Source organism: Nannospalax galili, unplaced genomic scaffold (genome assembly GCF_000622305.1).
Source record: "Nannospalax galili isolate Female #2095 unplaced genomic scaffold, S.galili_v1.0 scaffold207, whole genome shotgun sequence".
NCBI classification, from domain to species: Eukaryota; Metazoa; Chordata; class Mammalia; order Rodentia; family Spalacidae; genus Nannospalax; species Nannospalax galili.
Genome location: NW_008358517.1, coordinates 6,931,741 through 6,957,830, shown reverse-complemented (window position 1 = coordinate 6,957,830; position 26,090 = coordinate 6,931,741). Strand labels below are relative to the sequence as shown.

At 42.8% G+C, this 26,090-nt stretch overlaps 1 protein-coding gene across 2 annotated transcripts in view; it reads left to right on the top strand.

Moving 5' to 3' along the window:
* Trio (trio Rho guanine nucleotide exchange factor) overlaps positions 1–26,090 on the top strand; it is a 348,717-nt gene that overhangs the window by 284,703 nt on the left and 37,924 nt on the right. The window contains exons 35-37 of one of the 2 annotated variants that reach the window (XM_029557993.1): positions 17,031–17,323; positions 18,341–18,511; positions 21,031–21,126. In XM_029557993.1, the coding sequence (XP_029413853.1) occupies positions 17,031–17,323; positions 18,341–18,511; positions 21,031–21,126 (560 nt within the window). Of the gene's footprint in view, positions 1–5,131; positions 5,836–17,030; positions 17,324–18,340; positions 18,512–21,030; positions 21,127–26,090 lie in introns of those variants that run through there. The other variant, XM_029557991.1, reaches the window with a different exon arrangement.

The window sequence follows — 26,090 nt, the reverse complement described above, 5'->3', positions numbered from 1 at the left end:
TTATGATTTTCATCCGGTGGGTAGTACCCCTTGCTTGAGGCTGTTGTGCGTGTGAGACAAGGAGATGAACATATGGAGACTGTCAAGTGGCAGTAAGAATCTGTATAGCTAACGAATATCCAGTTTGTGAAGAAGACAGGAGTGGGCTCTTAAGATATGCTTTACTAAATGTGCCTTTACAAATCATATATAAGAATATTTATTTTTGCTTGTCTGGCTGCTTCCTGGAAGGAGGAATGAAACTGTTTTTAATAAGTGAGGGGTAGCATTGCAGCACAGTGATGTAACCAGTTGGCTCTCAGACCACATTACATCTCTTTTTATCAAATCTCATCGGGAGGCCCTGTTTGCTGTATGTCTCAGAGAGGACCTCCCTCCAGATGTACACAAAGCCCAAATCAGTGGAGCAGTCCAGAAAGCTTGGGCGGGGAGGGTATCTGTCACTTCACATTTTGCCGAGTAAGGAAAGCCAGCCCTGGCTAGTGCGGGAGAGGAGAGACATCTGGTTCCCAGGGTGCCTCCAGAATTTTCTTGAGCTCCAATTAGAGTCAGTGTGGTAGACTGTAATCCCTGCCTGGATATTCCCACAAGTGAGCCCCAACTGCTAGGCGGTGCTTAGAAGCCAGCCTAGGACCAGAGAGGAGGAGCGCTGCGCTCAGTCCAGGCTATGGGCTGACGCCTGCAGAGCTGCAGGGTCCCCTTCTGCATGCCTGTCCCCATTGTGTCCCTTGTCTGTGTCTGTGTCTGTTGAGCCCTCCTCTGCTTGTGCTACGGAGTGAATTACTCTGGCTGTCGTGTAAGGAGAGATAGGGCCGAGTTTCTGGACCGATAGCTCCCCACTCACCATGCCAAACGGAATTAAGCCAGTTAACACGCTGGACTCGCTTTCCTCTGTCGGCTCAGCCTACTGCAGCGGCGGGCAGCCAGGCACCTGCAAGTACTGGATCCTCGACCTAGGTACACAGCTTTTAGATGCTCAGCCTACACTTTCTCTGCCTGCTTCCTTCCAGGTGGCTGTTCAAGCATTTGATGTGTGCTTGGAAACAAATGTATGATGCTCTGACGCTACTGCCTTGCAAAGGGGCTGAGTGGGACTTGTGGGGGGACAAGAAGTATGACAAGAGACTTGAGAGCAATCTCGACATTAGATGCTGTGAGGTATTTTTAATGTCTGTTCACTGGTGTTGATCATCTCTTTTTCCTCATAAAATGCATGAAAACAGACTGATGTATCTGTTAAAAATTGCTTTCTTAAGACTTTAGCAGGTTTTATGTCTGTTTCAGCTCTAATGTATTTGGGAGGTTTTCACACTCCTCAGGAAAACAACATGTTTTGGCCCTGGTATTTAGATTCTGTGATTTGTTCTAAGAACTGCAACTGTGTAAGACAAAGTCAGGTGGGGAAGAGGGGTTCTCCAACCTCACCAATATGTCATGGAGTGTGTGTGTTAGGGTCTAGCCTTCCCCTACAGCTAGAGAACATGAAGGAGAGAATGTGATCCCTACCAAGATTCTGAGGCGATAACTCCACTTTGAAGAAAATGAATGGAAAATGTCAAAGTGAGGGGAGAATTAAGTCTGCAGATCCCTACAAGCACTGTGCCCTGCGACTCTCCAGAGTTGACCAGCTTTCTTTCAGTCTTTCTTGGCATCTGGCCATACCATGCAACCAACAAAATGGGTTTCTCAGAGGCTATTACCTCACTATGAGCAGAGGTGGTTTCTATCAGAGTTCTAGTCCTGGGCTGGCCTGGTTCTCTCCCAGTGCCCGCTCTTCCTTTCTTGCTAGCTGCTGTTCACATACACATTTCAGAGTGGGCGGCAAGCTATGTAGAGAGCCAGATGGAACTGCTAAGACTTTCTGGGCCCTTATCACTGTAAACTTGACAGAGAAGGGCCAGTTGGGGTAAGGGGTCCCCAGCAAAAAAGGTGTTATCAGGTGAAGGGGACACTGAAAATTCAGGACCTCAGGGGAAATGGCACTGCTTACCTCTGGATGGTCATGGAAGGCGAGAGAAAAATAACAGTTAGGTTTGATTTATGGACCCCTAAATAGGTAAGTGTGGGCACTGTGAATGTTCAGTTTGCTGCTATAAACATGGCTTTCAATACTATTCCTCATAGTTTTTATTCACAAAGCTATGAAAATATTTTTAAGTCTTTGAAAGGTTTTAAAAACCTTATTTTTTATATTAATTACATTGCTCCAGAATGGTCTTTCTTTGAGACATGATTACTATACTGAAGTTTATTTCCTGGGTCTGTCCATCAGGAATACTGGATGCTAGGCATTTCCGTGGCAGGGAGAGCAAAGTGAATGATACAGGATCTCTTGTGATTAAAAATGATGATGGTTGCCGGAAAGAGCAGCTTGGTGATGTCTGAAGTCTGATGCAGCCTCAGCCATGGGGAGCTTTGGCACTTGTGCAAATCACCTCCTCTCAATGAACTTTGTCATCTTTACTCACACAGTGAGGATTCCAGTAGAGGATCCCCACTTGGTGTCATCATAGCCCCAGAGTTTAAACCCAGACATTTTGTTGATCAGCTGGGCAAAAGAGTAATGGTTCTTAAGATACAGCTTTTTTTCTTTTTTTTCCCCTGTAGAAGGAATTTTGAATCCTAGGCATGGTGGCACACACTACACTCAGGAGGCAGAGGTGGGTGGATAGCTGTGAGATCAAGGTCAGCCTGCTACCTGATGAGTTCTGGGGAGATTCTGTCTTTAAAAAAAAAAAAAATTTTTTTTTGAGAGAATATTATTAAGCTTGTTTTTTCGTAATGGAGGATAATAATGCTGTTATATATTCCTTACACATATGTTTGTCCTGATAATTATCAAACTGTTAAGAAAGTCTTAAAAGATATTCTTCAAGTTGGAACCACAAATTTTTTAAGTTGATACAGATTTTAAAAGAAGTGTATAAACCATTTCATAGTAAAGGATAAATAAAAGGAAACAGAACTCCAGTTTGTCCCTCCCGCTTCTCCCAGAAGGTATCTCTTCATTCTTTCCAAACCTTACAGAAATTCCAAGGCATTTTCCCAAATAGTGTATCAGAGTGGTATTTAATACCTACTGATTCTGCCTATTAAATTGATTATGGGGGGCTATGTACCCATCAGACTTAAATAGATTCTGTGGTAGCCAGGAAGTAAATTACAAAGCAGTTTTACAATGCTCATCCAAACATCCAGAGTGATTGCACAGCCTTTTTTGTACACCTGCAAGCAGTCTGGGCTTGGAATACTGCAGTACTTTGAGGAAAGGCCTTTTCTTTATGTATGTCTGGTCCAGTGAATGGCGTGGTATCCTGCTCCAAGGGAGCCTGTGTGGCTGGAGCAGCCTGCATGGAAGCCTATTTCACTTGCTAAAGTTGCAGTGGCAGTGTGCACAGCCATAACCATGAGAATTAAAGCAATTCTTTAAAAAGGAAATTAAGAGAAACTTTAGAACTATGAGTTTTCCCAGCATTCGAGAGGCTGAGACAAGAGCTCTCAAGCTCCAGGCCAGCCTGGGCTAGGTACTGTCTGTCTTGAGTAAACAAATAAAAAACACAAACAAAAATCCCTGTAAGTTCTTTTAGATAATTCCAGAGATTGAACCCAGCTGTACCATTAATAAAATGGACTACTGAGCCAGCTCTCATTCTGAAGTAACTAACTACAGGATTCTACAGGATCCATTCCAGTGCTGTACATTTTTCCTGAGTTGGACTCTGGAAGACCCTCCATAACAGTGAACAGATCCATATTACAAAGTGCTATATGCTTTATAATTCTGAATTCTAAGTCTTTGAGAACTATTCTGAAAAGCCCAAGTATGTTAATAGCACTTCCTGGTTCACATTAGGGATGAAGTGCACAGGATAGGCACTCTTGTGAACAAAAAAAAACCATAGAATTCCTCAGAGTCTTGTTTGAGGTACGGAGACTGATTTCCCATAGACTGCAGTGCAATCTCAAGCCTATCTACAACACTTTTTTCCCTTTATATATCTCTAGGTCATTCAGCTTGCCATATGATGCATGTTGCTATGAAGAGTATATTACTGTCGAAACCAGAACACGAAGATTTTGCCCCTATTCACTCCACCCCATGACCTTGGATGAGTTCTTGCTGGTGTCACTGGCCTGCAGTTACCTCATCTCACTCCACCTATTCCCAGAGTGAAGAAGGGGGCCGGGGGAGGAGGGGGAGGAAAGAAGAGGCAGCATCTGTTTGCTGCCTTGATTGTTGTGCTCATCAAAATCTTCATTGACCTTTTTTTTTAAAAAAAAAAAAAAAAAGTACATTTACAAAGTAATTTTGTTTTCCCACTCTTATGGGAAAGAAGGCTTTACTTACTGAATGTGTAATATTTCCAAGCAAAATGCTACGAATTTTTTTTGTGCTATAACTGATTTTAGAATGAATGTAAAATTTTGAAATACTGAAATCTCTTGAAGTTAATATTAAAAATCATCTGTGGAATCCCCCCCCCCCCATGAAGCCCTTAAAACCCCAAGGTCTGGTGGAGAGCCTTTGGACAAAATAACCTTTCCTGGCACTGAACTGTCTTTTCTAGGCAGGGCACACATCTTGATGGTGAGCTGCAGTCTCTCTTTGTGTGTGTCTAAGTATATCAATCTCATCAGCCAGGTTTCAAGGAAAGCACAAATTTATGGCTTTGCATTCTAAAGAATTTCCTCCAGGTGCTCAGAGTTGGCCTCTGGGGTAAGTGAGCAAGTCCATAAACACTATGAATCTGTAGGGAGCTTGACTGAGTGTGGAATTCATCCAGAGAGCCTTGATTTCCTCTTCCTGCCTGCAGGATTGGGGGTAGGAACTGGGCAGCCACAGCCCAATGTTCCTGTTAATTTTTCGAGTTCTCACATAAGCCCTTGCAAATGTGAACAAAGTGTATCACATTTAGGATCCTTCATTTTCTTAACTGGAACAGAGCTGGAATTCACAGGCTGGAGGAAGAGGGGCAGCAGAGAAGGAAACAGCCCTCACGGTCACGGATGCTGTGTGGATATGGCTTCTTCTGGTTTTTCTGTGTGTAAATTCATGCCTCTTCTATTGATATTGGTAAGGATTTGATCATAAAAATTCAGCTCCGTCATACCCAGTTTTCTCTTTTCTCAGAGGCACAGCTGAAAAATGCTTCCGCCATTACATCTTACTAAAACAAACAGTTCAAACTGTGGTGAAAATGGACCTATGTCTGTCAGCAGGAAAGGAAGACTGGGGGACTCAAACACGGAGAAACACAAAGTATATAAGCCCTATGGCAGCTTCCCCTTTCTCTTTTATCCCTGCAAGCTGATGGATTCTTGTAAGAAGTGGCCCGAGGAAGAGGCACCCAAGGTCAAATCTTGAGAACAAGACTCCGACTGCAAAAGGGAATGTGCCATGCTTCTGGTGCCATATGAACTGGAAATGGAATGTTTCTCCCTTTGCCCTTCTTCAGCCAGATAGATAGCACAGTACCTGCCCCAGTCACCCTCTACCCCATCCCCACCAGAGACTGCTTGACTGCTTTCTGTAGTTGCCTGCCTCCCTTGAGGTAACAGTGCCAGTTTATCACAGCAGCACTAGTTAAAGCTGAGGACTGAATCCTACTTTAATGGGTGTTCCTAGCAGAGGCATTAGTTCTTTTTCATTCTCTTTGTCCCAAGCCTGCTTTGTTTCTTCTTGGAATAACTCCAGGCCTCCCTCCTGTCTTCCTTCTCACCAGTTACAAGTGGCCTGAATAACACAGGCCCTGAGAAGAGTTCTCAGGAGGCCCCTATTAACAGGGAGTAGGGATTCTTAGCTCCCCACTCCTGAGGCCAGAATTCTCGGTAGTTTCCTTCAAAGACAGGCACTCTAACCTTCCTTTCTTTTTGTTCTTTGGTTTTTGCTGCTGTTTTATTATGTGATAACTCAAAAGAGAGAGGGATAGTACTCAAAAAAATCCTTGATGATGTAAAAAAAAGCAGAAGTCTGTGCCATTCAGGGCCTATGAGGGCAGTGGAGACAAGATGACATCAAGTGAGAGGTGGCCAGCATAGCTTTGAGTGTCCTTTGGGGTAGGCTGTGGAATGGGAGTACCCACAGGCATGCTGGGCTTTTCCTCCTTGAATCTGTGGGTACCAGTTGTGTTCATGTTTGTTCACATACTATTAGCTTAGTTGGAGCAGCATTTTGCTTTTGTTAGTGTTACTAAAATACAGTTTAGAAGAAATTCCTAATTGGTTAGGGGCTCTTTTGTTTCTTTGTTTTTGAATTAAACCAGAAACTTCAGAATATAATGTGCTGGATATTTGCTTTGTGGTTTGGGGGAATCATCTGCTTCCTCCCTCTGCACAGCCATAACTCTTCTAAACTAATACTCCATCCCTTGAGACTGATGCTGTAGTTAACCCGCCCCATGGAGGATGTACAAAGTGACAATACTTGGCAGACTCAGTACAGAACATTCCAGGGCCTCCCCGCTGCTCCTTAATGCTGTAAAAAAAAAAGAGCATGTTTTTACGTGGCTTTCTGACAGCATTTATACATTTGCATGGTTCGTAGCTGTCTTGTTATGTGTGTCCTGATGCAATTCAGACATTTTTGAGACAGTAAAATACTTTTCTCTGCTGACATTTGGGAATCTGGTTTTAATTTTAAAGGAATAATAATAAATTTATGTATGAACAAAGTATAGTCTATCATCACTTGAAATAAATCAATCACATAGTTGAACTGTAGAGCATTATTTTAAAACACTTTTTCGGAAGATCTTTGTGTGTCCCTTGATTCACATAAAGACATGTTTCAGCTTTAAAAAAAAAAATCTACACATACCCTCCCCCAAAACTTACTTCCTCTGTAACAAGGAAGCCTAAGTAGCTTCATTTTTCAACTAGTAATAGGAATACAGTAACCAAAAAATAGAAATGCCCATTGTAGAAAGTATGGTGCCAGATGTAGGCCTTCTGAAGATTAGATTTTTTTTTTTTTTTAGTGCCCGGCACTTGATGTTGACTATCAGGAACCACTGTGGCCATGAATTAAACATTCATCCCCTCTAACAGTGTTAGGAACTTGAAAAGCAGAATGGTTTGTGAGTACCATGTGACTGTTTGATGCCCCTCAAGTTAACTGTGTGCTCCCATAAATGATGATTATTCACTCAGGCAGTGATAAATAGTGCATTGCCTTGGGAATGACTTTCCTAAACAGAGGCACTGTTAGTTAATAACAGAAAGAACCTCTTCCTCCCTAGCTCAGCAGTGTACTGAATGCTAAACAGTCTGGTAAGCACACTGACTTTTTTTGAATTATTATTATTATTATTATTATTATTATTATTATTATTTGTGTGTGTGTGTGTGTGTGTGTGTGTGTGTGTGTTTGAAAAAGAACAGCCATTTGACTTGTAGCATACCGAGACAATCAACCAATGGAAAACCCAAATGCATAGCAGAGCATTCAGAAGTGCTTTTAGCTTCTGAGCATCTTAACAGGCCAGATCACGTACTGACACAAGGATGCATTCCTGCCATGTGCACTCTGCACAGTGGTGGTGCCTGAGTGGATGTGGGATCCTATGTAGCATCCATGTCTGTAGAGTCTCTGTGGAAGCTGCCCTCAGGCCACCCAGAGCAGGAGTGGTTTTGGGCCCCTTCCTCTTGTTCACGACAGGGATGGCTGGCTCTGTTGTCCATGGGTCACGCTGAGATGTGTTCCCAGGAGCACTGCCCCACAGAGTTCAATGTGGACAGTGGGGCTTGCTGATAGAGAACTGATTTAAAACCAGTGCTATCCTTCCAGCCTCCCTGCCATACCCCCGTACATATTAATGATCACTGAGCTTGCAGAAGAGTGGAGCCAGGTTGGGACAGGTCATACAAAGCTGTTAGCCAGAAATGTCAGCCTCTAAGGGTCATGTATATCTTTCTGGTCTTGTTTTCGTTGAACTTTTGAGTGTCTCTTTTATTCAGTAAGGCTGTGATTGAAGCAGTCTGCTTTTGACCTACTGTTCGTCACTGGCAAAATAGCTTCTTGGGGATTTTTTCCCCCTTTCTGACTGTTTAGACTCTTGATTTGCAGAAAAAGACTGCTGTTCATCTCCCCCAAAAAATATATTCTAGGGACTGACTCACCAAAAAAGGAAGAAAGAAAAAATACAACAAAAAAAACCCTGGAAATAGCCCCATCAAAATGACAGAAATGAGCCAGAGAAACTCCTCAAAGTCAGTATTTTCCAGAGTACAGAAGAGTAGCATTTTAAAGTAAGTTCCACCATCAAGGTGGGGTTGAAAAAGGAAGAATTCCTTACAATCTGTTTTTCATAAGTGTGATTTTAAACAATGTTTATATGGCTGCCAGGTTTGCAGTGGACCCAGAGATGCCTGACTCCCTGTCCCACTCCTGGATGGAGACAGGAGACGGGCAGAAACATTGCTTGATGGGCCTAATGGAAGACACTGTCTTCTCAGCCTTCTGCCTGGCCTGGGGCAGTATATATAGGAAGCTCAGAATTGTGCCTTGATGTTTATCTTGACCTCTTGTCACGATGGCTGCCCCCTATTTAAGCCCCTTCAAGGCTTAGCAGTCTCCAAGTTACTCCCTGGATCAGTATGGTCTGGTCATAAATCACCTACCTGCTGTAGATTCTGGTACACTTGGAGATTCCTGCTCTACTGTCCTTAGATTGGATTGAGTGTCTAACATCCGGGCCAATTCAACCCACCCTTCCCGTCATCCACTGTCCATAATGACTCTTCATTTTCACATCTCTGATGGGTTTTTAAATTTCCATTTTGGCAATAAATGAGCTCCTGTTCATCTGACTAGCCAACCAAAGGATTATGCCATCTGTTTCCATTGCTTAGTTTCTTCATGTTTCTTTATCTGAGATTTTAGTGACAAAAAGTAAAAACACTTTTAAAATGAAATGGCTTCCCAACTAGAAATGCTGATGGTCAGCATCCCTCCTTTGAGAATAAATGTGTAAAAGTCTGTCTGGAAGAACATGAGGACCGGTCACATTGAGAGCTTCTCTAGGTCACAGAGCACCCCAGTCACTCACCGTACTTGGGTTAGATATTAAGGAGGCCACACACTACTTGACCTAGCGCACTGAGACTACAGCACAAAGTGTGTGCGCACATGCTCACATGCCTGTGCCTGTGTGCATGCATACTCACATGTCTCTGCAAGGGTTCTGACTTTCAGCCTTCATAAGAAAAAGATACATAGTTGCCTTTCAGATATGTAGTTGCTTTTCAGTTGGTTTTAGTTTATGTCCCAGACTTGACTGTGTTTTCACACTCAGGGGTCACAGGAGTTGGGGGATGGTGCCCTACTGGGCAAGTGAGAGTGTGGGAGGGGCTGCCCAGAGAGCAATGGATCTGTTGGCCATTTATGTGCTTTTTCTCAGGCTGCAGAAACACATGTTCTTCATTAGAGATGAGCCATGGCAATTCTGTGCTGGGCTTTTGCTTCAATGTGGGGATTCTTTTTAGAAAAGAGCTTAGAAATTTACTGTTTTCTGTGTTCACTTTGTATTTGAAGCAGACACAAAGTTCACATTTCTGGCATCAAGGACCTACCCACTCTGCACCACACCATGAAGTATGTAAAATTTGCTGTTTGTATTCTTTTTCCACATTTTCATTCATTACCATTCCCAAGACTCAGAGCCTCATAGCTTCGTTTTTGAAAGATTACATCCTGTGCTGACAGGACATCTGCATGACAGTCCAGCCCAGAGTGAAGCTGGATCCTAGGTATGTGGGAGAGGCATAGAACTCAGTCACACCTTGTCCAGGCCAAGCCAGAGCTACCACCCTCATGGGGCCTTACAGTTCTGAGGAGCAAATTAAGACTTAGTGTGCAAAAGAGAAGTAAAACCTGTCTAAGTGCAAGAAACCAGAACAGAAAATGTAAGTGAGACAAGGAAAGTTTGCAGGTACTTATTCACAAATAGAATACAGATTTTGTTTGGGAAATTGTCATTGAAATATATCTGTGTTCTTAACCACCAAACTGTGCCATGTCACTAGGCAGATCAGCATTTTCCTTAATTTCTTACCTGGTTCCCCAGATGTCTCACCCATCATCACCTGTGGTAACTGTGGACAGTGAGACAATTATAATCATGCCTAAAACAAAGACAAGATATGGTCTCTGAAAGCCACATCTGGAGGAATGACTTTGGATTAGCTCACTTGTGTCATCCTCAAGAGATTCCATAGGGCACTGGTATTGTATTTTGAATTCAGAAAATGTTATGTCACCTTGTTTCTAAAAGGAATTAAAATCACATTTGAAGAGTGGAGATGCTTTGGAATATTGGAGGCAGTTTAGTCTGTGCAGTGCTGGTTCAGTGTGTCCACTGCCACCTCCCTGCTGTGGTAGAGGAACTTCCTGAACATAAGCTCAATTTGCTGCATTCAACTCCTGATAAGACTGGTTTGAGAAACTTTCACAGGCCAGGTAGAGAACATTAAACCAAACCCTGCCTGGCTAGCCTCAGATACTCTCATGAAATTCTTCTCAGGCTTTAGAGAATCCTTCAGTTGGCTTTCTTAAATATGTAGTAGTAGCTTCTATTATAAACACCCTTAAGTCCTCAAGAATTGGAAATGAATCCTTTGCTTTGGAAATTTGTTTCTGTGTTATACATATCCTGGTCAAAGCCTTTAGGAAGACATCATTGCATAGTTCATTGGATACACATTCTTTACCACATCTACAATGACACCAAGGTAGAGTAACTTATATTAACCAGAAGTTGCAGGTTTAGTTCAGTGATAGACCAAGGCCTTGCTGAACTTCCCCAGCATCAACACACACACACACACACACACACACACACACACACACACACACACAAAGATTTTTAAAGAATTTAAAAACCAGAGCTAGAGAGATGGCTCAGCAGTTAAAGAGAACTGGCTGTGCTTGCAGAGGACCCAGGTTCGATTCCCAGCACCCACATGGCAGCTGACAACCATCCTTAACCCTAGTTCCAGGGAACTCAACACCCTATTCTGACCTCCACAGGCATTGCACGACGTGGGTGCACTTACATACATGCAGGCAATATGTTCATACACATATTAAAAACCACCCTAGCTAAAATCATTTGGGGAGACTGCAGAGAATTTAAAATGTTTACTGGAAAGTCTCCTGGTATCTACGACATACATCTTGTGGGTGTGCATCCTCAGCCGTGATTCATGGTCCCATAGGTGTGCTTGGTTGATGTGACAAGTGAGGGAAGCATGTCACAGCAGATGGAGGGGATGGAAGAAGCCCACTGCACTAGCCATCCCAACGGACTCTGCATTCCCAGCTGTCCTCTCGCTAGGCCCGGAGTGCTTTCTTTCACAGGCCAGGTAGAGAACATTAAACCCTGCCTGGCTAGCCTCAGATACTCTGATGATACTTGTCTTTCAGGTAGATCATCCCACCATTTTGTCCTACTTCCTACTGTTGGTAGTTTCTTTTTCTCCTGTAAAAATGAATATCGCCTCAGATCTGTATACAGTTATATTTACAAAAGCCTTTGTATAAAACCCTCAGCCCCAGTGGCCTGAGACTCATAACCATTTTAAATACCAAAAAAACTAAAGCAGATGACCCATGGACTTTGAAAATACTAAAGCTTTCAGGTGACTGACAGGTTGGAACCCAGACCCATGGCTGCTGTCTGCACTCACCAATACTCGCAGAGCCCCTGTGCGTGCTAGCCAGGCCCCAGCCCCAGGTCCAATGCCCACACAAAGCTGCACAAGCCTCCCCCTCTTGGAACACATATGCTGTTGAGACCTTGAAACCGAAGAAATGCAGGTTTCAGTGAGTGAAGTTCAGGGTCTGTGGAAGTTTGCCAACATTGCCTGCAGTCCAGGTGTTTCTCTGAAGCACTGGTAGGTCTATGAGACTTGACCATGGTAGTAGCCGGAGAAAGCCAAAAACAAACACAAGCTTCCTTAGTTTGCAGCTAGCAGGATATGGTTCTTTTTTTCTTTTTTTTCTCTTAAAAAAAAAAAAAAAAACAGTTCTTTTATTAATCACAGATGTCCAGATTTACAGACTAGAAATAGAAGGATTTCTCCTCCCCCCAGTTCTGGCTGTGTGCACGTGATAAAACACTTTCCTGTGGGGGCTGAAATTAGCATTTTACTTTCCCTTGTCATCGTCTTTGGCTTTTCCTTTCATTGTTTTAAAAAATATTTTACTTATTATTTTTATTTTATGTGTATGAGTGTATTCCCTGCAATGTATGTAAGGGTGTTGTGCACTGCACGCAGAGGTCAGAATTGGGTGTTGAATCCTCTGGAACTGGAGTTACTGACGGTTGTTAGCTGCCATGTGGGTGCTGAGACTTGAACCCGGGTCCTCTGTAAGCAGCCAGTGTTCTTAACCACTGAGCCATCTCTCCAGCCCCCATTCTTTCATCATATTTAAAAAGGAATCCATCCACTGCAGTCTTTGTGTGAACTCAGTCCAGCAAGAAAGCCATCTACCTGGGTATTTCTCCTCAAAACCAGGAGAGCTAAGCAGACAATGGAGGCTCCCTGTGTGCACACCTGGGAGTCTTTTTAAATTACTCACAGGCTAATAGAATCTCTTTATGCCCAGTTTACTTTGCTTTCCTAGTAAGGAACAAGATACCTAAAAATAGAAATGTATAAAATCATTTATCTAGGTTGTGTCCTTCATGTATTTTTAGTATTCCCTGGATGCCGTGCCTGGGCCTGCCATTAGTTCCTGTTGTCTGGGTACTTGCAGTTTACATAAATATAGTGTACTCACTTGTGTACCACCAGGGAGCCTCAACCAGCCTTGTATGTGTAAACAGCACGATATAGTTTATAAAGCTGCTTCATTCACTCCTGTATTCCCACTAGTCCCCTTTTGGCCCTGTGAGGTATGAAAACCCCTGGTCATTGCAACTACCTGGGTCATATATGGGAAAACCTGGCCCAGACATAGGCTCAACAAGTCTAGGGCTCTTTGTTGCATCCGTCATCAATCCTCTTTCTGGACTTGGAGTCCTGGTTCTACACAGCTGAAAGAGGAAAGCAGTGAGCAGTGCAGGAGGAGAGACCACAAGAGGGTGGCCAGGCATGGTGGCACATGCCTTTAATCCCAGCACGCAGGAGGCAGAGGCAGGCGGATCTCTGTGAGATTGGGGCCAGCCTAGTCTACATAGTTCCAGGCCAGTCAGGGCCATAGACCCTGTCTCAAAAAAAATTTACAGCCTTGTGTACATCACTGAAGTTAGATACCCACTTATAGTTATCACAAAACTGATCTCAGTATACCACACTCAGGATATCACTGTCAACGGTGGTTAACATATATTGTCAGTGTGCATGGGGTAGGCAAACAGAAATTGAGAAAGCCTATAGTCAGTTCATTTCCTTACCTATTCCTCTATTCTACACATACTTACTAAGCTTCATGGATATGCCAGGCAGCCTATTGGCAGTTAAGTACCTGCCCACACAATGCCTGCCATCTAGAGTCATGGCCAGCTTCCTGTCTTGATGGACTTGTCATACTCCTCTGAAGCAATGGAACCATCCTTTGGAGGATTAGCCTTGTTGAGCTGAGCCATCCACAATCAGATCCTGTTCAGGTACCTGAGAAGGGAGCAACATGCCCCACATTTGTTGCCACTGTGCCCAGACACCAGATTCCATTCCTCACAGCCCATTGACTGTGGTGGCCAGCAGAACCTCTTGGGAAAAAGAACTATGTGCAGACCACTAAATCAGGGTCTTCCCAAAGAGACCGTGCATGCTAAGCTCTGTGTGTTTAGTATGCAGCAGATGCTTAGTCTATGCCCGATAACAGTGGAGACCACATGTCCACCAAACAGGTGCCATTAGTACTTCTGGTTTAATTCAAAATTTACATTAGGGCATTTGGTCTATTTGGAAAAACCTCTTCAGGTAACTAAAAAAGCAGCAGATGCTTTACTGTGTTCTGTTGATTGTTATATTTAAAATTTTTTGAAGCTTTAAAAACTTCTGTTTTATGCATTATGTCACATCCCACCCAGCCCAAAGATGATGTATGAGCTGTTGCCATCTACAGATTTAGATAAAGGGAATTTCAGTACTTTTTAAAAAAAACATAATTTTTTTTCAGAGAAAATCAAAAGCATGAGGAATTTGACATTGTAGTTATGAAGTTGAAAGAAGAATCATTTATCTGTTTTAATATTATTTTGGGTTTTCCCATTGCTAATAACCAAAATTTTAACTCACACCAGATTTGCACTGGATAGAACAGAATGTCTGCTAATCTTAAAGACAGACAGATAAGATCGTTTCCCCTCTAGATCTTCAGGCTTCCAAAATGAAAACAGTTTCATTTTGGAAGCCTGAAGATCTAATACCAAAAATTCAACAAAATTTCTTTCTTGGTTTTTGCTGGCTGCTGTGCTAGTACTGCTAGTGTTTTCACACCAGTGAAGTGAGGTGAGGAACAAGGTCCATTCCCTTCACAGTCACCCTGCCAAGCCTCTTTGAATCAACCTGTTGTGGCCATATAGTGTTAGTAATTTTAAAGATGTTAGTTCAAGTGCACTTAGTGGCATGTACTTGTAATCCCAGCATACTTGGGAGTCTGAGGCAAGAGGATCATGGATTTAAGGATGAGGCTGGCCTAGGCAAAGAAGTGAGACCTTATCTGAAAATAAAATTTTCAATGTTAACTTAACAAAGTATCATCTGGCATATGGGTTGTCCAGGCCTTCATCTCTTTGTCCTTTGTGTGGTCCCTTCACCCAGAGGCCTGATCTGAAGACTGTTGGCTTCCTGTGCCCTGAGGAGATGCCAGGGAAAGAGAGTGGCCTGAAGCCCTCATTCTCTCCTTCTTCTGGATTATGTCTAAGAAAGCACACTGGTGTGAACATGGTTTAATAACTCTCACTAAAGATAAAAGTAAAATATATGTACGTGTATATATACACAGTACATATATATGAACACAGGCAAGAGAGTTGGTATTTTTAACAAGTATTGCTTGTTGTAGCCAGTTTGCTTCTAGGGAGGAAAAAAAAAACCAGATTTTCAAGCACGAATGATACTGTGTAAAATGATTCGCCTATGTATAGAAGGCCCTACCCTCATCAGCCTGTGTGTTGGGCAAAGGAAGAATGAAATAGCAATTAGATGGGCATTGACTGTCTGGGCAAGTGTCTAGAGCCTTTATGGGAATTGCTGTTGATACTGCATGCAATTACAGGCATCCGGGCTTAACTCTAGCTGTTTAACTGCAGCACACAATGATCTCTGGTGACACAAGACAAAGAGCCAGTACAGGTGTATATGTAAAATAATGTTTTTAGAGATTAGTTGTCATGCATTTTTAAGATGTTAAAGGAACTAAGAAAATAAACACACCACCAATGGTCGTCCTCATTACTCCTAAAAATCATTTGATTCCACGTCACTACAGAGGAGCCCTTGAGTCAGGTGCTTGGGAAGGGGGCACTCAGTGTTGTTGATTTTTCAGGTTTACAGTAATACCTTACCTAATTCTATGGATTAGTTTACTGTCCACCATTACTGAAATCTAAAAGATTTTCTTCTTGAAAAGTCATCAGCTGTGAATCGAGTATTTTTTTTATCTTTTTTTATTTTATGTGTACGACTGTATTGCCTACATGTGTATAAATGCACCCATGTCATGCAATGCCCACTGAGAGTATCAGATCCCCGGGAACTGTGTGGTGGTTGGCTACCATGTGGATGCTGGGAATTGAACCCGGGTCCTCTGTAAGAGCAGCAAGTGAGCTTAAATGTTGAACCATCTCTCCAGCCCTGAGTGTGTTTAATTTTTAAATCCAATGAGAAGCTTGATTTAGACCTGCTTTCTGTAAAGCATTTTGGATAGTTGAAACGGCACCTCCTCTCTTCTTTGATTTTAAAATGCATTGCCTTTGTTATTGCTAGTTTTTACTCAAGCACATGAGATAACTTTAAGTTGCCAGCAAGGAAACGTGCATTGATCCTGCATTGTCTGTGAGCAGAAAGCTATATGACTTCCCGGGAACTCTACCAGCTGTGCCTTGACCCCATCAATGAGTTGATGCTAGACATGGCCTTTTCAGATGGGTGCTAGTGTCAGAGTGTAACCTTTTTCATTGGATGGGTGGATGGGTAGATGAACAGATGGATAGATACATAGATACTCAACAGTAGTGAATTGAACTAATGCGTTTCATTGACAGAATTAGTTTAGGATAATTATATTAATTTATGTAACTAAAGCCTTTTCATTTTATATAAAGCTAAAACTTTAAAAACTTTAAATTCTTCTTTTCTGGCTTTATTAACCAAGCAACGAATGAAAATAATTCTAAATTTTGTCCTCGATGGCTTTAGGTTTTAAGCAACTAATGACATTTTATATCTATGCATTTGAACCAAGCTTGGTAACATGTATTTGTAATCCTGGCACTTGGAAGGTAGAGGCAGGAGAATCAGGAGTTCATGGCCATCCTCAACTTATACAGTAAGCTTAAGGCCAGCCTGGGCCACATGAAACCCCATGTCAAAAACACTACTATCTGTTTATCTGGCTTATTGAAGACAGGTAGCCTAGGCTGACTTGTTAGGGCTGCCATTGCCCAGGCTCTATCCCTAATGACCCTGGAGACATTGCCTGGCCTCTGCAGCTTCATGGAATTTTGATGGAAGCCTCCCCTCGGTCCTGCATTTAACCTGCCTGTTGGTAGCCAAAAAAAAAAAAAAAAAAAAAAAAAAAAAAAAAAAATCCGTGTAGTAAACCAAGTAGTCTTCAGGATTGGTGACAGGAGATATTTTTGGAAGGGGCAGTGCATCTTGAAAAGGACCATCTGTAGCAAAATTCAAGTTTGATGCACATCCCAGAAGAGAGAGCATCTCATTGTTTCAACATCTAGGTAAAGCCAATAAATAGACAAAGCTCCCAGCAGCCTACCTGAGCCTCTGTTAAGCTGACTTGACCCTGACCTGGGGAGCTTGTGTCATGGTCAATAAAACAGTCTCTCCCTCTCATTCATCAGACTCGCTGTCTGTCTCCAGTAATGATGCTAGTCCACCTGCTTCTGTGGCTTCCCTTCAGCCCCACATGATTGGAGCCCAGAGCTCACCAGGCCCCAAGAGGCCAGGCAACACCCTGCGCAAATGGCTCACAAGCCCTGTGCGGCGGCTCAGCAGTGGCAAGGCTGATGGACACGTGAAGAAACTTGCCCATAAGCACAAGAAGAGCAGAGAGGTCCGCAAGAGTGCAGACGCTGGCTCACAAAAGGACTCGGATGACAGTGCTGCCACCCCTCAGGACGAGACCATCGAAGAGGTGAGTCCGTGCGGCAGGCCTGTGTCAGCCCTCACTTTATGGGTGGCCAAAGGCTAAGCCCTTCCAGCACCTGCTTTTCTCTCTCGTTAAGAATAATAAATTTGGGGGCTGGAGAGATGGCTCAGTGGTTAAGAGCACTGATTGTTCTTGCAGAAGACCCGGTTTCAAATCCCAGCACCCACATGGCAGCTAACAACTGTCCTTAACTCCAGTTCCAGGGGATCTGACAGCATCTTCTGTCCTCCGCGGGTATTGCATGACACGGGTGCACTTACCTACATGCAGGCATAACACTCATACACATAAAATTTTAAAAAATTTAAAAAATAATAAATTTGGTTTGGTTTACCCAGAAAACACCAGTGTTGCCTCCCTTTAAGTTTCTGCTTAGCAGACTGATAAATCCAGGCACAAACTGAAAGATGCTGTTGAAAATACCCATTTAACTCCTCTTCCCAAACAAGTAGGACATACCACATTATTCCCATGTCACCAGAGTGGACACAGGACATCCATGATACTTTTGTTTTCCTTTTGACCCAGGAGGCTTTAAATTATAACTGCCAGAAATAATTCATTTTGAGATCCCCAAGACAGTCTTCAGTTCTGAAGAGGCTGGTGGGGTTTTTAAACTTGGATTCTGCCAAGTTCCACACAGTCTCAAAAAAGAAAAGGCAGTGAAACAGGGTTACATTTGTTTCATTTCATTGCTGTACATATTTTCTAGGCTTGCTTGTGTTTCTCAAGCCTGTCTTTGCTGAGTTTTCCTGGAGTATGGTGGTCATTTTGTGCTTACATATCCATATAGATCTATGTCTTCTGACTAAAGCTGAAGCTAAATTTGTTTTCATGTATAAGAACAGAGGAAAATTAATATGATGCTTAATTCTGGTCTCTCTCTGCTTTTCTAATTATCTCCTTAGGGCCCAGAGTCTAAACACTATACCAACCCTGGTAGCCGTAGCCCACTCAACCTGGTAGCCATAGCTCAATGACTAATTGTTGGTTTGATTTCAGAGAGGACGGAACGAGGGCCTCAGCAGTGGCACACTCTCTAAATCCTCCTCCTCTGGAATGCAGAGCTGTGGAGAAGAAGAAGGAGAGGAGGGGGCTGACGCTGTGCCCCTCCCCCCACCTATGGCCATCCAGCAGCACAGCCTCCTTCAGCCAGACTCGCAGGATGACAAGGTAAATGGGATCCCATGTCACAGGTGGAGCCCTCCCCTAGCTGTCTACTGCCTGTATTTCAAGGGCCAGGAGGTACAGGGATGTGGTCAGGCACCTTCCCAGCAATCAGCCTGTTTATATCTCAGAAGTATGAATACCAAGCCCATTTAGAACAAGCACTAGGCCAGCATATGATGTTCTCCTACCACATGGCCCTGCAGATACGTTCAGTGCATTTTAATGATGTGTCTGTAATTGTTGCTCTTAAAGTAATTTTTAAGCTTTTTAGTGTATTGGTTAGAGTCCTGAGAGAACAATCAGAGAAGTCCCATGAGGCCTTCCCAAATGCAGCTCTTAGCAAACAGTAGGCCATCTTGTTCCCTCAGGGAGGTGTTTTTGCTCATGAGTTCCTTTTTAAAATACAGTTATATTGCTTTTCCAACACAAATACGTTGTATGACTACTCTGGGGTGTGTGTGTGTGTGTGTGTGGTTACCAAGGTGACAGGAATGAGCCGAGAACCTCAAGACTCCTCAGTAACATGAAGGCTGAAAATCATGTCAGTCTCTCTCTTTATTTCCCCTTGAATTTTTACATAATTTTAAATTGTTTTGTCTACCCCAACTATGGAACCCAAAAATAAAATGCCAGAGAAGGAAGCCTGCTAAGTGTAGCCTAGTCCCATAGTGACCCTCAATAGTCAGTCAGGTGCTTAAATCAAGCTAGGAAGTCATTGCTGCTTTTTATTTTGGTAATAACTAAGTTCTGAATAAAATATATGTGCTTTCAACATCTTTTTCCTCCACATTTTCCCCTTTTTCTTTCCAGACTCCCTTGTCAGTATGATAGTCACTTGCTGGATTAGTTAACCCTGTGTTTACCAACCTCGGGTCTCCTCTGACAGCCAGAGTAAGGCTGCCACATACCGCACTGTAGTCAGAACCACAACACACATCTGCACAGCCCAGAGCTGCCCCGTGTAGCACACGGTCCCAGTGTTACCAGGGTGCTGTGAGTCTAGGCACACTGTTATTGAATATAAAGCTGAATTTGGGTTGGGCCTTGGAGTTTCACATGCATCCTAAATACAGGTTTCTCTGGGTGAGAGAGGAAGCGAGCAAGGCCCTCAACCCATGTTTGGTGACTAGCCAGGGAATGGGGTTGTGTGAGTTTTCTGACAATTCCCAAGCTGTTTTTATAACACCTCTAATAGCTTTTATAAAGCGGACAAGTGAAACTTCTTAAATCTGGGTGGTTATCCAAGCAGTAAGAGGCCAATCTTTATTGGCTCATTCACCAAATAAAGGAATTTTCCCCTCTGTTTTAAGAGTCAATTGCACCATATTCTTGTTTGCTGGAATCACTTAGTGGTTGCTCTGGTACCTCGTTGAGTATTATCAACAACAATTCTTCATTTACGAAATCTAGTAATGCTCCTAGACAGTATATTATCTTGCAACTAATTTTTTGTTTTGTTCTGTTTTCTCTTTTTGTAAACTTTCACTGCAGCATTATGTTGATTTGTGTTCTGTGTCTGTTTTGGCTCAGTTCCCTTACCTTTCCATTTGAAGTTCTTCTTCATTTTGTTCATATCATATTCCAAATTTCATTAGACCAAACCTGTTTGTTTTGTTAAGTGCACATTTTGATCCACGTATGTAAAAGCCTATTGTATAAATCTGTATCTGTCCACTGTGAGAAACACATCACTGGGACAGCCAGCCATGTGTCACATGCATCTCTGCTGTCCTTAATATGAAGCAAGGTTCATATTACCTATACCCCCTCTGGCCCCCAGCAAATCAACAGCACAAGTAATCTGCAAACACTGTTTGCTAATTACTGCAACTCAGCTCAGTAGCCCTTCCCTCAGATTTCCTTATGTCACCCCGTTACACCCTCGATTCTAGCCATAAGTGGCATCTGGTAGCTTGTGAGGCTTCAGCTCTTCTGTTCTCTGCACTAATCATTGGGGAAATGGATGGCACAGAAAATGGTGAGCTTGTCCCCCTCTCCCCCGTCTGGTCACTGCACCCTGGCTCCTTTTCTTTTTTGTTTCTCCCTTTTCTTAATCCCATAAACACAGTAAAGCCATTGTTAGTGACCCTGTTTTGTTTCCTGGTTATTTGGGAATTCGCCCATTAGACATAAGCCTCTGCCCTTCCACTGACCTGATTCTGTTTCTCTCTCCATAGCCTAGAGCCTAGCCAGTACTTGCCAAGTTAGCTAGGATGCCCCTTGCCCAGTCACTGCTCTGAAAAACATAATGATGTTACAGGACTGTGGATTAAAACCAGACACTTTCTGCTTCCCACATGTATCCTAGATAGGTTTTATTTAATATTTCATGTCAGAATATTGTAATATAAAAGGATGACTCTAAATAAATGCAAAGAAAGACAAACTTGTGGTCTTTTTGTCTGAACTTAATTTTTTTTTAAAAAAAAAAAAGGCTGGAACTTTCAAGAGGAGTCACTGCCTATCCAATTACTAACACAACACCTCCCTTACCCCTTTCTTTTTCTTAACTTCTCCTCTAGGCCTCTTCTCGGTTACTGGTCCGCCCCACAAGTTCTGAAACTCCAAGTGCAGCTGAGCTCGTCAGTGCTATCGAGGAACTTGTAAAAAGCAAGATGGTAAGGCCTGCCAGCACAAACATGGAGCTTGCAAGCTGCTCTCTTACGCTGTATGTGCATGGGTTTGCCCTTGCTGTGAATGCCTCTAGGGTGCAGGTTGTGACTGTCCACAGATCACTCTCTTTATAACCAATAGTGAATCGGGAGTCTCCACGACCACCCCAAGGTTCATCAGTTTTGAAAGACTCACAGAAGTCAGACACTCAGAGTTTGTCCCCTCTCATAAGGGGACCCAGATTAAAATCAGTCCAAAGAAGAGTTGTAAAGGGAAGGGCTCGGAGATGCCAGGTCCCAGCACCCAAGTGTCATCTCATGGGCAATTCACACACAGCACTGACATGGAACAGCACAGAGAGGTCTGCCAGCTGCAGTGGTTCATCCAAGCCTCAGTATCCAGACCTTTGTGAGGTGATTGGTTGCATATGCTGGTCAACTGCTCACGTACTGGCCTTCGTATCTACTCTGAGATGCCATGTGATGCAGAGTCCCCACTTAAGACATACTGTTGGCATAAACTGTCTTGGCCTCAATTCGCTAGCAAACAAAACCATTCTTCTCAGGCCCAGCACATCTCCTGGAGACCAGCTCATCCCTATATACACATTGGCCACAGTCCACACAGGTATGGTCCACCCCTCCTGTCTGAGGATCTGCCTAGGACAGAGGACCCCAAGTGGGTTCACAGCTTTCTATGACTAGCAGTGCTAAAGAGATAGGAGTTTATGTTGTGTATTACATAAGAGTTCATTTCTGAGTGTTTGTCACCAAAAACTGACTCTTTGATGTTACATAGGTGTCTGTTTCTTCTAATGCATTGAAATCAATCTCTGTGTCTTCAGTTTTCTTAACAGTGAAATGGAAAAGCCATAATGATAATAGCTTTCTAGACTAGTGGCCCTGCGAAGACATGGCCTGTGGAAGCCACCCTTCCCAAGCCCCCAGTCGCACCACAGAGAAGCCAGTTCATCAGTACATTCTCCAGAGGACTGCTATGCAGTCTGACATGTCTCCCCTAGGCATTTTCTTTGCTGGTACAAACATGGGAGGTACATGTCTGTATTTGACCTTTCAAAGTGAGTTCATTCCATTTTTAAGATTCTAAAACTTAAAATATACATTCATGCCTGCAAGTTTCTCTTTCCTTCTCATAGTTATATGATACTGATTATACAGATGCTATGATCATAATTCCACTAGATGCTGACTTTAAACCAGACTCTATTCTGCATGGCACATATGAATTTATATAGTCCCCAAAGCAGCTCTCTGGAGGTAAGCATAAATTGATAGCCCGCTTTACAGATGAGGAAACTGAGGTATTCAGAGTATTTGAAGCTTTGATTATACTGTATGTGTTAGATATATAACTGTTTATGCTGCAGTTTAACATTTCTAATAGAGATATGCTTCCAGTTTTTCATTACTATAAATATCTATGTTCATTAAGTATGTGTAATTGTTTCTGTAGAGTAAATATCCACCATTGCAGTTGCTACATTGGTATACTTCTCAGAGTTGAGAGTTTATCTTCCTCCATTTGGAAGTCAGCTGGGCACCAGGGCCATCATTCCTGCTTCTCCCATCCCTAATTGAGCTTTTTGTCTGAGTCAGCTTTAAAATTTACATAAGAAAAACTCAAACTGGCTAGTGTTGCCTTCCATAGCTAAGAACTTTCCTGGAACAATAATACTGTGTTCTGGGAAAAAAACAAATGAGCTTGGCATTAGACAAGAAGATGGCTGGGGTTTGGTAGATAAGTCAGGAACCTGAACTCCTCTGGTCAAGAATTTGGAATCATGGCAACATGGATGGAGCTATAACCATATCCTTACTATTTAAAAGACAAGGTGGCACTGGTCTTCATAAAGATGCTACAGTTATATCCAGTAGGTACCTAAGCATCCTTAGATAGTCTTTATAAGGCAACATATACCCATCAGTTATGTGCTCATTCATTAATCATTGAAGAGGGGACACTGTAAGCAGCACTTGGCCTTCCCGTCACTGTTCTGCAAATTTTCTGTCCTTCAGTGTCCGAACATCCTTTGTAGAATTTGGCAGGCTCCAGATGGAGAGATAGTCTCTTTCAACTTTTATTGATTTATTCTCCTTGTTCACTTCTAAGGAATTAAATAACTTTCTCTGCTTACTAAATTAAAATCTAACAGTTTTTCCTTAAGTCAGCAAGCAAATGCTGTTGGCATCATGAAGAGGCAGACATTTTGGTGGCAGGTAGACTTGTACGCACAGGCTCTTACTTGGAGTTGAGCTGTCACAGCCTATCTGAGCCTGTGTCCTTCAGCTATAAACAGGTGCTGTCTCAACAGGGTGCTGTCATCAGGCAGCTACCACAGTCCCTCACCTGGGCACATATAGTGATGCCACCCTTCCACTAAGCTCCATAGATGGTCTACACAACAGTCAGCCCCTCTCTAGTCTACCAAGTGATCTCATCTCATTTCTGGTTCTTTCCATAACTGCATGGATTGGCACTAATGCTCTGACATCCAGCAGGAAGTACTTTAAAGTACATTACCACTACAATAAAAGGGTGATCCATTGAAATACTCTTCAGTTCATGCTTTCTGCAACTGCTGTAGATCCCAAGCGTCTGTGTTGTCTTGTGATCGCTGGAGCTACAGTGCCTTTGTAATTGGCTATGAACATTGAATTATTCGTTCATCAAGTCTATATTAATTTACTGGTTTGGAAGAAGGGAGTCAGTGTTTAGCCTCTATATAGTATGGGGTCCTATGTACACTGAATCTCCTTAAACCCTAAAGTCTGAAATCTCAATATAAAAAAGTCTAAAGTCTACACTGAAAACTACCCCTAAGACAGAAGCATTTAAAAATGGGATCCCAGCACTTGGGAGGCAGAGGTAGGTGGATCTCTGTGAGATCGAGGCTAGCCTGGTCCCCACAGCAGGTTCCAGGCCAGCTGGAGTCTACAGGGAGACCCTGTCTCAAAAAAGAAAAAAGGACTGCAGCTTACATGCTGGCGAGGCCTAGTAGGCTGAACCATCCTGCTTCACAGAAACCAGTCCAGTTATTTGAGTTTGCCCATCTTTGCTGAGTATTGATAGCAACATCACGGTAGCATGTCATCACAGAGACTGAACTTGACTTTGGGAATTTCTTCTTGTCATTGAGGAGAATATGAGTGCAATTAGAAGAATAAAAATAAGTAAAATAGCTTCTAAAAGGGAAACGGTTCATTCACGGCAGTGGGGGGGGGGGCAAAAATTAAAATTAATGATTTGGAAAAATAGTAGCATAATATATAAAATCAAAATGTATTCTTAAGTATAGATATTAGATGAATTGACAAAATCAAAAATGCAAATTTACAGAATTAAGAACGTACAAGGGAGGAATAAATGGAGAAAATTCAAACTTTATTCAGCTCCTTGGAAGTAAATTTGAAATGAAACCTATGTGTGATTAGCAGTTTCCTAAGAAAATGTTGTATCCAAATTAGCCTTAAAAGTGACAAAATATCTCTGCAGGCCAGTTTTCACATAAGAAATTAAAAAGGAGCCAGGCCCATAGTGGTGTGTGCCTTGTCTCCAGAGGAGCACTGTGAGTTCAAAGCCAGCCCAAGAAACATAGTAAAACTCTGTCTCCAAGGGGATGAGAGATACAAGATGGTTCAGAGGATAAAAGTATTTGCTTTGCAAGCCTGATGACCTGAGTTAGAGCCCCAGAGCCCATAACCAAAAGAAAGAACCAGCTCCTGTAAGATGGACATGCACATGCACACACGAATACACACAATAAATTTAAAATTTCATTTAAAAGACAGAGAAGAAAGTGTTGTTTTCAAGGGCCTACCCATAAAATACAAGCAATCCAATGTTTCACAAATGATACATCCAAACCCCTGAATTCCCAGCACCACAGCTCTGAGGTGAATCTCTGAGGTAAACTCCAGCTTGTGCTAGAGGCTTTTTTACCCTCCCCTCACCCCCACACACATTGTATAAGATGCCAGTGGGCAGCACAAACATGGTGACCAGCCTGAATGTACCAAGAGTGTATAACACTGAATGCCCTCATCAGAGTGCCTGCGCCCTTCCCCCCTGCTGTGGCTGCCATTTTGGGCAGGTCACACCTAAGGACAGGCTGCCAAAAGGGGCCTGAGACTCCACTGTTTTGGGCCTTGACTGCTGGTCCAAGTTATAAAAACATGTCATTTGGGGACACAGATGAAGTTCATGACACCCCCTTGCTCTTTCCTTTGCATGAGGGGATATCTGGACTCTTTCTCTTTTCTCATTATTCATACGAACAGGGAGGGTTCAGTCTAATGAGCTCCAGCTGTCTAGACAACACAGTGTAGAATGTGCTCACCCCCACACTTGGCCTCATCATGAACCATGAGCATGACACAAGCTCTGACACTTACGGAAGAACATGTATTTCCAATAAAGGTCAACTGCTGTTTATCAGGGTGCCATTTTTGGATCAATCTCCATTTGTTAACTTAGTGTACTGATTTTCATAAGTAAGAGCCAAAGTTTTCTGTGATTTGACAGCTCTGTGGGTTTCCTTTAGCAAGACTGCATGTACAAACCTTGTATCTTAGAAGCTATGCTTGATGATAATAAGATTCCATCTGTTAAGGGGAGAGAGCAGGACACATTAATAGTTTTAATTTACTAACACTAAATCAAGCAAGTTAAGCATAAGCACTCCTGCACTCTGCTTTGTTCTGTTTCTGTAGAGATAAGCAAACCCTGTTTTCCAGTTAACCGTTCTGTGTGTCTAGCTGGATGCTTTGGCAACTTTAAAAGAACTGTTTGAGTCAGGTGAAGATACAGTTAACGTGCACTAATTGCTACCTAGTGTCACAGTAATCCAGCATATTCAACTCAGATCTTTTGAACACCTGTAGAGTTTGTGTGAGGCTCTACAATGGGTACAAAGATGAAACCAGTCCCCTGCTAAGATCCAGAGGGAGAT